The following is a 17,624-nucleotide window of genomic DNA, read 5'->3' as shown; positions in this document are numbered from 1 at the left end:
AGATGATGAGCTTCTGTACAGTGCTTGACAGAGAAGGGAATGTCTAAGGAATTCCCTTGAAAATGAGAACTGAGGCAAAAATCATCTTCCGTAGTCAGATGCTACTAAATTAGTCACTGGTACTTCTCAGTTTTGGAGGCAGGCATCCCTTCAAAGAATGCACGAATCAAAAAGTAGGAAAGAGAAGAAAATGAAGCCTTTGACCCCTGCAAGCAGTTGTGTGAGAAAATGTGGATTCAATTTTCAATCTCAGGTTTTGGCTGAGTCTGAAGTAGTTTGGGTCAAATTAAGAATGACTTCAGCCCTGGCTGGTGTAGCTCAGTGGACTGAGCGCAGGCCTGCAAACCAGAGGATCGTGGTTCTATTCCCAGTCAGGGCATATGCCTGGGTTGCAGGCCAGTTCCCAGCAGGGGACACACGAGAAGCAATCATACATTAATATTTCTCTCCCTTCCCTTCCCCTCTCTCTTTCCCTTCCCCTCTGAAGATAAGTAAGTAAAATCTTTTTAAAAAAGGAATGACTTTAATTATCTTACCATCAAATTTCAGAGCCTAATCATACAGTTTTAAATGTATTAAACATGACTTAACTCCATCATATCCATGACAGTTCCCAACTGTTTTTTAAACAAACTTTATAATTGCCTTCAATAATTAACTGTGTATTAGATGCATTGATTTAATTATCAAGTGATCAGTATTCTTCATTAATTCCAGTAAGCACTCACCTTTTCTCATGTATGCATTTTTATTTACTAGAAAATAAACTAGATGCTGTGTTTCTAAGTAGAAAAAATATATTCCTTTTTTCCTTCCACATTAAAGTTTTATCTTGAAAAGACTGGAAGCAAGTGAATGTTCCTGAAATTGGGCATTTAATTGTATTCCTGAATTATTTTTATGAACATGAAATATTAAGTGTTGCTTAATTTATATCAGTATGTTCCCAAAGAAAATCAATGTGAGTACAATTGAACCGCACAGCTGTCAATTACTCCAGCTTTTGAAATGTAAGCTAATGAAGTTTAAACAACAACAACAACAAAAAATGTACGGCCAGAAGCTCAGAATTATCTAAATGAACTTGATTGGCCCATTTCCCTTTATATAGTGAGTTTATCTGTAATCTCCCTAGTTCATCTGGTTTAGAGTCTTGTAGTACAGTTTAAGAATTCAAAAGACAAGTCAAAATAATCTTAGGTTATTCATTCAACCTCAGCTGCCACCATTATACATAGCAAGGGTCTCTGTAGCCATTCGCCTACTACAGGTCAGTGATTACAGCATTTCTAAAGTGTTCTTGGGCATATAGGTACCCCTGTTTCAGTCCATCTGTCACTCCCTTTCACTTCTATTTAACTTAGATGTAACCGAGCTCTGTTTCAAGACTTTGGTCTGAAGGATTTCCCAGCTAGTTTTCTATCTACTCGTTCTTTATTTAGTTACTTCTCCTAGTATATATTGTTGTACTGACATTGCTTTAATGTTTGAAGTTACAAATTTCCACAAAAAGAAATTTTGCTGTTCATAAGTCATGAGGTGATACAAAATACCTGTTATTTCTCTGACATGCACACCTTTTTAAATTTTATAAGCTATGCCTGTTGACTCTGACCATTCACATTAAAAGATAATATCAGATCACAGATAATATTGGTGCTTTTAAGGTCTGCTGTGTGTTTTGAAGATTGAAGTAAGAAGTGTAAAGAGGAAAATAATCTATAAAAACCCCCGCACTGTAATGTATTACCTCATTTACATTCACCCATTTTTTTACTGCAGTTCCCTCACTTTACTCTTTTCTGTGCTTCTTTTTCCTTTCCTATGTTCATATGTGTCTTTTTAATAGAAATTACCTATCTTTTTAATCTCTACCTGTTTCTTATTTTCCTTCCTCTTTTCAATAAGTAATAATGCAACCATCTCAGACAGTGAGAGTGTCAGCCTTAATAATTGTTAAAATGAATTTGTGTATCTCAGCTTGCTGTAAAGAAATGAAATGGAATGCACATAGCTGCTTTAGTGTGGAAATGTGGCGGTGTAGCCATATACTGTGCCTGTGTTCTAGGCCAGCTAGCTCACAGGAATATGAGAGAGGTAATCTGGATGAAACCAGCATAAATTAATTAGGCATAACATTTCTACCTATAATTTTAAGTCATATAGTGACCCTGTAAGAAGACTACTTATGAAAAGAATATATATTCCTTTTTCAGCTTAGTTGAGTTAAAACATAATGCAAATGAATGAGCCCAAGGTTACAGAGTTGTGAAGCCAGTTAACTTCAAAGTTGTTCCGCGATTCTAGACTAAACCAATCCTGAATATTTTATTGCAGTCATATATGCAGGGGAAGGACTGAGGAAGGATGTATCGATGGTTCAGAACAAATCTATCAATAATCTGAACAAATAAAATAATGGTTAGTTTATACTAAGATGGTTGAATTTTAGAAAAATTTTAAAAAGCAAATGTCTATCATTTTCCACAACAGTTTCTTTTTTTTTTTCCATTTTCAATAATGGTTGTCTTGTTTTTCACATGTTCAGTGAATATGGATAAGCAAAAAGAAAATGAATGTATCTCAGTTTGCTATAAAGAAACAACCCTTGAACTCCCCCATGTTAATTGCTGTTAACATTTAGTAAAAAGAAATAAGGATGGTGAATTGAAGAAAAGAGAGGAGAAAGGGAATTCTATAGAGAATGTAGAGTAAATAAAAAAGAAGCATATATAGAAAGAATAATTATCTTTAAAGAATTCCCTATGTGGAAAGTCTTTAGGAACAATTAGTGTGTAAGAGATTTAAGAGTTGGAAAGCTCTGGTGGATGAGTTTCTGCAGTTTGATTGGATTGTATTCCGCCTGGAACAACAGAGCAGTGAAAGGCATAGATAGCAAAACTACTTGCAGCAACCCTGAGAATAGTCAAGGGACTGAATTGGTTACTAGTGAAACTGGAGAGGACAGTGGTAACAAGTTAACAGTGTTTTCAGTTCAATGTATACTTAGCCGAGAAGGGAAAAAAAGAAAAATACATGGTTTGAAAACTTAGGCATATTGTTTGTTCTTAAAGAGGGCAAAAGCTTATCCAGATGATCCCAAATTCTGAACTCAAGAAATCTAAACTGAAGGGTTTATAAATATTGGTGGCCTCACTTAAATGTCCTTTTGATGAATCATGTTCTTTTTCATTTTTTTACTGTTCTTATTTTTTAATGAAATATTTCAAACATAGAACAAAGAATAAATAACAAACATCCTATATTGACCACCTAGATTTAACAAGTATTAATGTTTTATTATAATATCCATAGATCTTTTAACATTTTTAAAGGTTGTGACAGAGTTCAGGTTCCCTTTGCATAGAATTGTAATTGTATAAAAATAATATAATAGAAAATTAGGAATATATTCTTTCTACATGTAAGGCATATATCAACCCTGCATTTGAATAGTACTGTATATATCAGGATAAGTTTTGATTCTCTGACACCTGGATATATTCCTGCTTCTATTTATTTTTAAAACACTTGTTTAATAGAATGAGTTTAATGACTTTTGGCATTTGCTAATGCAAATAAAATACACACACACGAATGGGTTTATATGGGTATACACACAAAATGCAGGGTGGACAAAAGTAGGTATATATGTATGCTGTGCTAAGATCACTAGTTTGATGATCATTATAATATATGATGCATTTTTATATAAGCCTTGAAAATTCATCAACATCTCTAATTAAGTACAAGTCCATATGCTGTCTGGAGCATACTAACAAGTATAGTAGCTATCATGGGTTTATAGCAGTAAGGTATCACAAAAAGCTTTTATTCAGAAATCTTTAGTAAAACTTCAATAAACTAAATCTATGCTATCTAAAAACTACCTGACTTATTTACCTGTTAGTTTAAGTGCTTAGTATCTATCTACTCCTACTAGAATGTAAGCTCCAAGGTCCCTGTTAATCTTGTTCTTGTTTTATTCCCTGAATCTGGATTAGAGCCTGGCACTGGTGAGTAAGAAATATTTGTCCAGTAAATGAATGAAGTAATTATCCTGATTCTTGTACATGTGGAAACAAGTGTTTGAAAAGTCAAGTATTTAACCAAGGTCATGTAGCTAGCATAACTTTCTGCTTTTGACTGCTTAAAAAAGGATTTGTCACATGCACAAAGTTTTAGTTTAGTAGATCAAATAATGCATGATCCTGGGCATAGAACTATAAGGCTTATGTTGAAAAAAATAAGTTACACACGTTGAAAATTATCTAACCTATCCTGCTCATCCCCAGAATGAGTTATATGAATGTAAATATGTAAACTTAACACTAGTATGAGGGAGTAGAATCAGTGATATACATGGAGCAAATGAGCCAATTGCAAGGTAATTAAAGTACACTAAACCAACTCCAGATGCATGTAAACCTAAACTTAACAATGTCTAAGAAAGAATACTGCTTCTCACTCATACTTTCTCTTATACATGGTTATTTGGCTTTTTATTTTTTTTTAAAACAAAGCATCTAAAATGAAAATTCATCCTAAAAATATAATGGGTAATTATATAGTAATTCCATGATCAATATATTTATCTTACATAATATATATTCATATACATCAAATATATTGATAAAGACATACATTACATTGTGTGTCTTTGATTTTAATAGGTTGTTCTCTTTGCTTTTGTAACTTATCATGATTGAATCTTGACAAAATAAAGTATATTCAAACTGTGTTTTCACTGGCCTTTGATGAAAAAGAAATACAAAATTTTGCTGTGTATTGCCCTGGCTGGTGTAGCTCAGTGGATTGAGCGTGGGCCTGCGACTCAGACGATCGTGGTTCGCTTCCCAGTCAGGGCACATGCCTGGGTTGCAGGCCAGTTCCCTGCAGGCCAACTCCCAACAGGGGACGCACGAAAGGCAACCATACATTGATGTTTCTCTCCCTCTCTCCTTCCCTTCCCCTCTAAAGGGGAAGGAGATTTATTTATCTAAAGATAAATAAAATCTTTAAAAAAATGTTATTTTAAAAAATTTTAAAAATTTTTTTTCTGTGTATTAACACTTAGAAATTGTTTTAAGTCAAATTTTTAATGGACATTATATTTCACTTAAATTTATTTTATTTTTTAATATGATAAACAATTTTAAAATTACAGTAAAAAAAACTACAATCCATTTTAAAATGAGTACAGTGGGTATTTCCTATAATCTCAGAAGCTTAGAAATTGAAGGTACATAGTAGGGGGAAAATATTCAAATATATCCTGGAATTTAAGTAACAGACATGAATTTTATTAACAGGGCTTCCCAGTCCATAAAGTTCTCAGGTAAAATTGTTTAAGACTTGGAAATATTCAAAAAAAGATAATTGACTTTCTTGTGTAGGGCACCCTCTGAATCATCTCCTTTCATTGTCCAAGCTATCATACAACAGTAAACTGTAGCATATGAATAGTAATGCAAATGACCCTAATTCCTAGAAATGTACATTGTGTTCAGTTGGAGAAGCAATTGATTTTTGTGCAACCGATCTGAAAATTCATTTCAATATTCCTGATGGTTCATGCATGTGTGTTTTCTAACTCTCTTTTGAACCTATTAGAACATCTTCCTGGCTCTCTCATTAACACTTTAGATAAAAATCTTTGACACATTCATTTCATATTCATATGAGAGTCTTGAATCTACCTTTTAAAAATAACTTTTAACATAGTTATCCCTTCTCTATAAGCTAAAAGTTTGGTTTTATTGGCAATGGATTTTCTCTCCATTTGACTTACCTCAAACATCTAAAACTTGAGACTTCAAAGAAAATGGAAAGGACATACATAATGTAAATGAGAGTCTAATAATACTTTCAAATGATATCTTTTAATTGTTTACTTGGTTAGATCGCGATAGGCTTGAATAAAAACATAATATATAACACAAATGAATTGAAATGTAAGACTTCCGACAACTTAACTCTTATCCCCAATTTTCAAAGGAGCTTCCTAAACATTTTCAAATCATTGCTACTTTAATAATACTGTAGGAGTACCTTTGCCGTTATATATCTGCCATGTGCCTTATGAATGCTAGATAAGCATTTAGAGAAGTAAGTCACAACTTGCAAACCAACACTGCAGTACAACAACCTTCGATTTAGAGAGGAAAGCAATGCGGCCTGATCCCTACATAGCATATTATACTCAGTACGAGCAGTAGTTTGTTTGTTTTGTAATGGATAAATGATACAATATGACACTTAAGAATGTGTAGGAGAGGAAAATAAATTTCTGTCTATCTTTCTGAGTTCATGCCTGAGACTCCACTCTGATGAAAGATTAATAAGAGAAAAACAAACAGAAGTTTATGAACATGTATACCTCTTGTCTACTTTGGAAATGCCCAGGGAAAAATGATTAACATTCCAAAATAGCCTAAACCAGTGATTTCTAACCTTTTTCATCTCATGGCACACGTAAACTAATTATTAAAATTTGCAACACACCAAAAATACATGTTTTTAACTGATCTGACAAAAATAGGTATAATTTTGATTCATTAATACCAGATGGCCATTGTTTTATTTTTTTACTTGTCAATCTAAGAGAAAAAGGGTGAGTGCCCTGGACTAAATAATCATGTACTGCATGTTTTAAACTCTTTCGAGGCACACCAGTGTACCTCTGAACTGCCCACCCTTGTGCCACAGCACATCGGTTGAGATAACTGGCCTAAACTACCAACTTAAATATTACTTTCAGCTAAAGACAAAAGAAAAGTGGGGGGGCAGGGAGGCCAGTTTGGGAGAGGTTACCAGGAAAAGTGCCTTAAACCGGAGTGAAGGTTTGTTATGCAAATTTAAATTAGTGCCTACTCCACTGATAAGATTCTCTTGTGATTTACTCTTCCTTTTCTAGGTATACAGCTGGAGACAGTCTTGTAAGTGCAGGTTTATTTTATGAATTTATTGTAAATTTCCCTTACTAATAGAGTACCTTTAACTCTTTTTTCAGAGCTTCTTCTGTATCTGCTGTTTTCATAATAATCTTTATGCCAAAGGGGCACATTTTGGGGTGGCATGTTCTGCTACCCTTCCATGAAAACCAAGAACATCAAATCTAGTTAGAAATTCATTATTTCAAAATTTGTGTTTAGTGAGAACCTATGTGATGTTCTTCCAGAAATGTCAGAAAACAGTAGTAATTACCGATGCCCAATAATTCAGGCTTTTGTGTTGACTGTATCTGTCTCTTAGTCTCTTTCATTAAAATTATCAGTGCTTTTTCTAAACTTTTTTTTAAAAGTTTAGATCAAATCAAATTTAATTTGATCTAAACTGATCTTACTTGATTTTACTTATGAGAGCTGTCAGAATCACAAGAGAAATTATTATAGTTAACATTCTTTATTGCAGGTCCAGAATATCATCCAAACAAAAGAATGATAATAACAATCACAAACATACTAATAGCTAATACCCATATACTATTCACTCTGGGACAGATAATCTTCTAAGCAAGCTTTTTACACATGTTATTTTATTAACAACCACAAGAAATAGGTATTGCTATTATTTTCATATTATATATAAGGAAACAAAGGTATAGAAACATTATGACTTATTCAGTGTTACCCTTCTAATAATGATAGAACCAAGATTCAAATCCAGGCAATCTGTCTTTAAATTGCTACTTCCCAACCTGCCTTTCATCGTACCAGCTTTTCTTTACTTGTACATCCACATGACTACTCTAAGTAGTTCTCATTGCTAAAAGAAAGAGTCAGCAGCAAAAAGGCAATGAAAATTCGTGGTCTGATTAGGAATGCAGTGGTTACCATTCACTGGTTAAAAAGACAAGGTCATCTGCTAATTTGCAGAAAAGTGAACTTGGAAGTCAAGAGAGCTAAATTCTGTTGCTAATGTTGAGGAAGATTAATTTTTCTTCTACTCTTCCAGGTTCTTTGGCTCATCTCATAATTGACATAAGACAGGTTAACAGGAGAAAAACGGATTATTTATTTTGTGCCTATGGGAGACTTGACAGCAAATCAGGCAGTTGAGGCTTAAATGCCATTCTGAGACAAGAAAAGGAATGGGGGCCTGAGGCTTCAAAGGGGAGGAGATAATTTACAACGTGAGAAGAAAAGCAGATGTTTGCTATGCCATATAGATAGATTCAGACAAAAGGTACTTCTCTCTGAACCGGGCCCCCTATCCAAATTCTTTTAGTTTAAATAAGGGAGAAGTAAAAGTTTTTCTTGAGTCTGCTGGGTCTTGATTACCTTATCTCATAATAATCCACGTGCCAAAGTGGAACATGTTCGGTGGCGTATTCTGCTCCCCTTCATCACTTTACTGTATGATCTAAAGCCAGTAACAATCTCTGCTTTTCACCTCTAGAATAGATATAAATTTCTCTGTAAAATAATCAGTTATTCATCTGAAGATTGTGAAATGGTGTCATGAATAACCTGAAAGCCCTATTAGTCAAAAATGTGTTGTTTAGCTTTGTTTTATATATATAATTAGATAGCATATTTTCCTCATACTCACTATAATCATCATTAAAATTCCCAGAACATCAACTCAAAAATATTGCTAATACCGAGTTGAGAGTGGCTTCGTCTTATAAGTAAACATGCACAGGAGATGCATTAAGAATATTCATCAATGATGTTTGAACTCATATTCCCTTGAGACATGGTGATAAACAGTTTTAGTCTTAGAAATGGTCTACATATTATACTGTTCTCTTTAGGAATAAGGAACTCACCAAGTCACCTATACAGCAACATAAAGAGGTTTTTGATTTACAGTGGTAATTATAATTCACTTCACTATCTCTGTAACCTGTAATAGTTCTAGCTTCCTTTGGAAGAGGTCAGTAATGAAAAACAAAATTATTTACATTTACCTAGGATTTAAGAATATCAGAGGAATTTAAGACAGTAGTAATTTATACAACAGTGGTAAGACATTTAAGAATGATCCTCTGGAAAAGACTTATAAAATTGTTAGTGCTTATGAATATTGTCTGTGCACCTTCAAAGGCTTATGTTGTACATGGATAATAGCATTGCTGCGCTCTGTGATCCCCACATGACTGAGAGCTCAATGAATAATTAGCTCTAGAGGTGTGTGTGTGTGTGTGTGTGTATGTAAGTTTATCTTTGGATAGAGAGTTTTTGGTGTATGACTATTAAATGATTAGCCCATTTAATTAATTATCTAAACCAGTGGAAAAAGAGTGAGTGAAGCCGAATTTCTTCTTTATAACTCTTTGATATCTATATTCCTTTCTTGTTTTGTACATGACCTATTAAATGACCAATTTCTTAATTCAGAGACCAATTTTATGTAATTTTTCCAAAAGAGAAGAACTTCTTTTATATATGATTTTATAAAGGGCAGCAGATGGAGATGGGAATGGTTTCTTAGAGCCACAAACTTCTAGACATAAAAGGAAGCTTGGAAATCGTCTTGTTCTGACAGGTTTTTTTTAACCTTTGTCTCCCATGGGCCCATTTGGAAATCTGGCAAAGCCTATACTCTACTGTACAGAAAAAAAAATATTAAATATATAAAATAAAATGCAGAGGATTACAAAGAACACTAAATTGAAATCATTATCAAAATATGTATAAAATAAATTATGATATAATGCTGCTTTATAAATCCATTAAATAATAAAAACCTAACAAAAAGTCATTAGACTGCTGTAATTTGAAATCTTGATGAACATCCCAGTATTTTAAGGTGCTCATAATAACTTCAAACAACAGGTTTTGCTAATATGGCACTGGCTTGTCACTTAAGTTCATAATGAAAGAAAATACTCAAATTTATTTAGGTTGATGAATATAAAAATTACAGGTTTTTTTCTTCACTCCAGTGAATGGACCCTTCTGACTTGTATCCACAGGTTCTTTCTCTCTAGGGGTCCATCAACCTCAACCCCTTTTCCAGGGGTTCCAGTTGAAACCCTCATTCCTACAGTTGAGGAAACTAAGAACCATAGAAATGAGATAATTTGACTAAAATCATACAAAATGAAATTAGATTAGTCCTTGCAGATTTTACTCAGCCACTTTTGAAGCTTTAGTGTAGAGAGGTTGGTAATTATATTGTTACTGATTCATGGCATGATCTGGAGCAGTCTTCCTTCTCGTTGTGGTTCAGATTCTACTGATATACAATGCAGGTGACTTAACATTCACATAAGGACAATAATAATGACAGATTTGTATTGCTCTTTTTTATTTGTAATAGTTTCACTTCCACATACATTACCCTACTTAATTTTCCCCCACTTTATGGATAAGGAAATTAAAACTTCGAGATGTTGACTGTTGTGTCTAAGGCCACATAGCTAAGAAAAGGAAAAACCAATATTGGAAACCATACCACTAAACACTCCCATTATTGTGCTGCCTTTTATGTCAGAAATAAACCAAAATTTTTAGTTCTTCAGTTGCATATGTGTTGTGATACCATAAATCTCATTGAACCCAAATGAGCTGTCATTAGGCTCAGATGAGCCAAATACTTGTACCCTAATTTGTAGATAAAGTGAGTGAGTGGAGTTATGAAAGAGACCTTTTCTGGACCAATCATCCATGTTTGCTATAAGAAGTGGGAAAAGAAAAAAATAGAATTTAAGGGTCTGAGATTGTTGAGTTGCTGCCTAATGTTTAAATCAAACCTTCTGTTGGGGGTAGGCTAAAGAGGCAAATAATCTGAGGAAATGCCAATGAGGCTCGTTTTTTCTGTCCTATTATTTTTATTAATAAATAGCATTCAGTGAACTTTGTTCTTTCATAGATAGATTATTCTTAAATAAATGTAATAAGTCAGAAAAATTGAAGTGAAAGGGGCCATGATGCATCAAAAATCTTTATTCTCTCTCATTCTAGTGATCCGGCTGTATGAGTTATAGAATATCCTGTTCTCTTAGAAAATAAGGAGTCTTCTTAACCTGAACTGAAACTTTGGGTATAGAATACCTTTATGTGCTCCACATGTCACTCTTTAGTAACCTTAAGTAATAATAGTAGTAATGTGTTTTCCAAACTTTTAACATCGTTCTGTAGGGTGCCCATATATTTCTTAGATCTAATCCATACTCTTCATATTTCATCTCTTAATAGTAGCAGACCCAAGTAAGTAAAATTATTTTTAAGCTAGTACAGAAGTGGCTATGATCATACTGACACTATAAAAATCATTTTTAATCTGCTGAGATTGAAAAACTATAATTACTACAAACAGTCAAATTTAGCAAATATTTACTCTGCACAAAGCACTATGTTTGACTTAGTAGAAAGAGAATATAAAGAGAATTAAAATCAACTCCTTTCCCTCCAGAATCTATAGCATATTTTGGGACCTATACCAATAATTGGAATATTAGTTCAGATAAGATGCTTTAAGAGCTTAGGTAAACCTAAAAGTAGGTTGTAGTGATAGTTGTATAGCCACTTAAGTATATTAACAGTCATTAAAACTGTACACTTAAAATGAGTGAATTTTATGGTAGGTTTATTGTATCACAGTAAGGCTGTTAAAAGAGTTTAGGGAAAGAAGAAATTATTTTATTTCTGATTAAGGAATTTGGGCAATATTTTTTGCACCTAAATTGTATAATTTAGGCTGGATTTTTTTTTAGACTGGATCTTAAAAAACAAGTAGTCTTTGGATTAGAAAATAAGCAACAGGATATTCCAGAGAGAGGAAGCAGCTTGCTACAATCTTAAGAGTTCAAGAATACAAGGAATGTTATAGAGGAGGTAATTCAGACTTCGCCCCATGCCTTAGATTGTATGTCTTGCCTTCCTACCAGTACATATGGCCATATGGCTCTGACATTTCCAAACAGTTTTGGTCGACCCTATTGAAAACATAACTGTACATTAATAAATTTCTTCCTTTGAATTAAAAATAAGTATTTGCTTCCATTTTCAGCTGATGAGGAAGTTACAGGAAGAGAGTGTGTGCTTACAGAGTTATTTCACAACTGTCAGTGGCTCCCCTGATAACAACTCCTGACATTTGTTTCCACCTTGATAGCTAAAATCACTGATACTTATTTCCTTTGAGCCCCATGGTCTTTATTTTCCTATGAGGAAACTGAGATTAAAGAATGACCTAGAGCCTACAATACAGACGTGCTAACCAGAAGGTGAAGGTATTCTGGCCTGCTCAGAATAGAATGAGGGAGAGAAAATGGTGAGATAAGTAAATGATGTTTGAGCAATTAAAAAACTGCTAACTAAATTGCATGCCACACGTGATTCAAGATTTGTCTCATACAAAAAAATAAAATAGATGAAGTTAACTACTCTCCTCAGTTATAGAAAAGCACATTTGAATTTTTCCTAAAGAGCTGATATGACCCCATTATTGACAGGAAGAGGAACAGCCCATCTTTGACTGACAGTAGAGAAAAGCACACGGGAAAGAAAGTAATGTTTCTAAATAGATAGTTTTGTGTTGTTTGTTTTTTAAAATGTAAAAAGGGTTAAAATTTAAGTTTGAGTGTTTAAAAAAAACTGCCATAGAATTTCTCAGATTACATGATTAAGCAGATATATAGAAGCTTAGTTTCTAATTTTGAATATGATTGCTGACCAGTAAAACTATGCTAAAATAGAGAGGGCTTAATATCCCTCAGAGATGACTTATTTTGTTCTTGACTTTAACCCCATTTGGCCAACTGCTCAGAATTTTTCACTGAGCCATATTGTATTGATTAATTTATTCCAATGTTTATAGGGAAAAAGTACATACTAGCTTGGTGAGCAGCAGAATAGAGGCAGTTTTTAAGAAACCTAAGTCATGTTAACCTGCAGTCAAATATAATCTTTATTTTAATATTTATACATATTTCTATTGTTATGGACCTGCTCTTAATGTGGCTTTGATTTTATTTGTTTTTCTCCTCCCTCACTTCTGTGAGATGTAGAAGGGAAAGAGTGTTTGTTACTCACACATTGTACCCCACTGACTGGTGTTACACATCTGGCTTCCACTGGAGAGCCCCTGACATCGCAGGGAACGGTGATCAAAATTCCACACACTAGCTTCATGCTGGGGGCTCGTAGCTACTGCAGCATTGAAGAGGGTCTTTTCCTGGCTTCTTTAAATGAGCATGGTGATGGGATGGTTTAAGGGAAGAACACCTCTCAAATCGCATAACCATTGCTGCGCTTCTGTGTGTCCTGCTTTCTTCATAACAGCTTGGCACCACATTCTTTTCCCTGTATCTTAGCGGGCTTGTGTGTGTCCCAGTGGGATGGGGGTTGGGGTGGAGGCTTGTCAGAGGGTGGTTATACGCCATGCATGCATCTTTCAATGTTCGAGTGATGTGTCTTCCCATATGTGTCACAAATTATGGTCACAGATTAAATCTTCTGTGTTCCTGAGAGACTGGGCTCTCTCTCTCTCTCTTAATAGTACGAGATCCATGTGTTTTGATGTTTACACCCTCAACTGTTCTTCATGTTGCATTAAACATAAGTTGAAATGTTCTCCCATAAGAGTTAGCTTTTCATGTTGGGCTGAAAAAGTCTTTACTTCTGTGTAGCAATTCATGTTATTATAACCTATGGCTTTCAATTGTACCTCCCATAATGAAGAGCTGACTTTAAACACTGTGCTATTCTTGTTATGACCTAAGCATAAGGTAAGTCAATTCTCTAACTGTATCTACGGATTGTGGTTGTTTGTTAAAATTTTCTTGGCTTTGTTTAGAGCATTTTCACCTTTCCCCTTACCATTTGTTATGTGCTCTCCCCTGTTTTGTTTTCTATTTCATGACTTTAAGAATTGCTAATAGACAATGTGATCCTCAGCAAAATTACATTACACATATAAACACATGTTGAAATGAATTAAGTGAATTATTTGATGTCTGAAAGCAGTCTTGATTAGTAAATGAATATTTATAGTTTTAGTAAGTCTCCTGTATATTTAATTCCCTCCATTGACTTTAATATAATACACTGTTTCTACACATTGTTTTAGTTTGGATTCCAGTTGAAAAGAGACTTCATTGTCAACACCATGAAGTCGGATGTATTCCAACAGAATAAAGTAATAAATAATCCAATACCATACCTTTCATTCTTAATTCTTGACAAATTGGTATTAGGCTTCAAAATCTTGGCTTTGTTTTGTTTTTCAAACTTTTCTTTAATTCCATTGAAAAGCCAGGGTGAGATAAAGAAAAATAAAACAATAAACCATTAAACTTAAGACAGACCCATGTTACCTTCTTTATAGTTCATATGTGTAATAACAAGAACAATAGTTGTTTCTCAACCTTATTCTTTCAAGTAAATTCCATTTCATTGTGAGTTAGATAAAATCTTTATATTGGGATTTTATAAAGTGAAGTAAATACGTAAACATGACCAGTTTCATGATGTAAAAGAGAGGGGCATCTGCTACATGCATAAATATTTTTAATTTTTTAGAATTATTTTCCTCAGATTTTTTACATAGATACTTAAGATCAGTAAAGTAAAGTTTATGTAATTATTTATTTTAAAAGTGTTTTCCCTCAACTCTGGGTCAAATACCCAGTGTAACACAGAGGAGAAAACGTTGGTTTATACCGCTGTTGACAATTTGTGAACCTAAATAAATAACCCAGATTCAGGGAATTGAATTGTTTTTATCATCCAAATTTCTCTTCCAAAACTGTTTGAAATACACAGTTCTAAATTGAGGTGCCACAAAGCAAAACTTAGGTTTAGTTATTCAATTTATGGTATGAGTGAACTTTTTGTTAACTTTTTAAGCCATCTAAGAAAGGGAGATGGTGTTCTTTTATTGTTGTTTTGGTTTGGGTTTGTTTTTTGTTTTCGTTTTGTTATTTTGGTAAAGCCAGGTAGTTCTTCACCACCATCTTCATTTAGACACTATACAAATCTGTTGAAACATTTGATGAGAAAAATTAAACTACTCATCTGAACTGTTCTGTTCATTATAAATCTCTTGTTTCTATCCACACACTAGCTCCACTCTAGATTGGAAGGGCTTAAAGATGAACTCTGGAGGAATAGAGGCTACGACTTAAGAGTAACTATTACTGATCAAAGGAGCTGCTTTCCATTCGCAAACATTGCTTTGCGTTATGGGTTTGGGCTCCTTCTGTTTCTACATCTTGTTGAAGACTTTCTTGACTTCCATTTGACTTCTTTGAACTCTGTTTTTGTCTTTAAACATTTCCCCTTTCTTTTTCTTCTCTCTCCCAGATTATTCTCTCACTCTTTAGCTTTCTCTTATGTTCTCTGAATCGCTTTTTAAAACGTAGTTTATCTCTGTATTAAGCTTGTCTATTAATTTTTCTATTAGTGTTTGTTTATTTTCTCCTTTATGGTTGTAGTGGTATAGTTACACTTACTCTCATTTCATGGTATGCCAACTTGCTTGTTTATCTTGCAGCAAGTTCATTAGTGATTCTTACCTTATTGGTATGAATTTTCAATAAGAAATAGCAGAACATTCTGCATTTACATATTGTCCCTTCTATAAACCCATACTTTCTTTTCTATTTACTAGAGTTACCCCCTCAAACCCCTCTCTTCTCTTTTTTTTTCTTGCTCTTTTGTTTTTCTCCCTATATTGTTTTAAGTAGTCATTAATATTTTTCCCATTTGGTCCAGAATTGTTCCTCAATAAAATTTCTGAGAAAAAGAATATAAAAATACTGTTTTACATTAGTTTCTTTATTCTAGTGTATTTAAAATTAATTAAACAGTCTGGGCCAAAAGAGAATAACTTTTAACATCTGGAATTATTTTTCGTCTTTTTTTTCTTTTTCTTTCTTTCTTTTTTCTTTTTTCTTTTTTTGGTGTGTGTGTGTTTTTTTCTTGTGTGTATGTTTGTGATTTTTTTAATTTTTTTTTAAGCATTAACAATTGCTTTTTTCAGGGACGGACAACCATAACCCACCCTAAGTTGCAACATTCCTTTCATAAGTTGTTTCATTACAATAGTAGATTGTGTTAAGCAATAGAAGTTAATTTGTTGTGTATATATCCATTTGGGGCAAGCTGCTGTGGAATGGGAAGAAAAGGTGTGGAGTTGAAATCCAATTTTCTCTAAAGTTAATAAGTGTCTGTGCCATTCAGTGTGGCTCTTGAATTCATCAGTTTTGCAGCATTTGAAAGAATGTCCCACTTTGACTAAAATATTTTAATCAAAGCCTAAGGATTTCTGATTGATAAACTATATACAGACATAAGAACTGATAAATGTGTTCAAGTTCACTGATTTCCAACAGAAGCATCTTTTATAACCAATATTAATAAATAACAAATGTGATTAAAATCACACATAAATATTATTTCTGAAGATTTTTCTCTTTTTTTGCTTTATTAACATATATAACCAAAAGAGACAATAGAGTATTTGATTACAACTTTATTACTTGAATTGCATTATTCTAGTCAAGAGATATTCATAATGCCTTACGATTAAGTGTCTGTTTTTGCAACTGAATGTGTGGTAACTTGAATTTTTTTCCATATGCTAATTTCAAATACACATCAATAAAAAATTGCCTTTGGTTTTACCTCTGTCTACTCTGGGAGTATAATATTATACTCCCATTTTTTTCTGTAAATTGGCTGTGTAAAGTGAAGAAAGGATAATATAAAAGGTATGGAACAAATATAATAAATTTTCATTCACAAGTTGTGGTATCTGAGATGCATAAAACCTTTGCTCCTAGACCTCAGGAGCTTGCCCGATAGGACTGTGTGCGTATCTGGCTGCCTGTGTTCTAAGCCCTAAAGTACTGAGTTTGTGCTTTCTCTGCAGGTGCAGTCCAGGTGCAGCAGCAAGGAGAACATTCTCAGAGCCAGTAAGTACGTCCTTATTTTAGGTGGACCACTGAATTAGTGCTTTTGGTTCACCGGGAATGAGAACCCAAAAACCACATTTTGGTAGAACAGTGAAGAAGGTAATAGGTAACATTTATATCAAGAATATGAATATTAGAGTTTTTACCTTCTAAAAGTATTAGTATCAATATATTAGTGGATGTTTCCCTTACTCTAATTGTTTCTGCAAGCTGGCAGCAAAACTGTGGTAGCACTCCTTGCCAGGGTAGTATGAGCTCCTCTGTGACTCCAAGGTGAGAGCCCTCTTTCATTGCCCACTGCCAAAACGCTATTTAAAAACAGACTAACTGAAAATAATAATAATATAAATTCACTAAAGGGCTCTAACTGGAAAACAAAAAGTGACTCCTGAGAGGATACATCCTGACCATTTTGTGAGTATGAATTCCTGAAAGTTCTTTACTCATAGGCACATGTTTTAGAAATAGTGCCCTGAACTGTGGATGAAGAAACCTTTATTTTATTTCTTTGGTTTGATTGCTAGTAACACTGACTTGGAAGTCCTTTAGCTTTTTATATTATTCATTTTTCTTATTTTATAAAAAGGAACTATAAAGAGCTTTTCCTTACATGTATCCTTGAAATTATGTGACATTGAAGGTTGTCCCTTAAAAGGTTTGGGATCCTGAGAGAAAAGTGCTACATAAGTGCTAATAATTTTAATATTGTTCTCCTTCACTGATATTAATGGTGTCATCCTTTCTTCTTTCTTTG

At 33.6% G+C, this 17,624-nt stretch overlaps 1 protein-coding gene across 4 annotated transcripts in view; it reads left to right on the top strand.

Moving 5' to 3' along the window:
- Positions 1-17,624, top strand: part of GPHN (gephyrin) — a 478,645-nt gene that overhangs the window by 330,599 nt on the left and 130,422 nt on the right. For all 4 annotated transcript variants that reach the window (XM_037031472.1, XM_037031470.1, XM_037031473.1 and 1 more), the window contains one exon: positions 16,828-16,870. In XM_037031472.1, coding sequence (XP_036887367.1) covers positions 16,828-16,870 — 43 coding nt within the window. The remainder of the gene's footprint in view (positions 1-16,827; positions 16,871-17,624) is intronic.

The sequence above is a fragment of the Sturnira hondurensis genome, unplaced genomic scaffold (assembly GCF_014824575.4).
Source record: "Sturnira hondurensis isolate 20B ecotype Veracruz unplaced genomic scaffold, ASM1482457v3 Scaffold0021143, whole genome shotgun sequence".
NCBI classification, from domain to species: domain Eukaryota; kingdom Metazoa; phylum Chordata; class Mammalia; order Chiroptera; family Phyllostomidae; genus Sturnira; species Sturnira hondurensis.
This window is presented reverse-complemented; position numbering and strand designations above follow the sequence as displayed.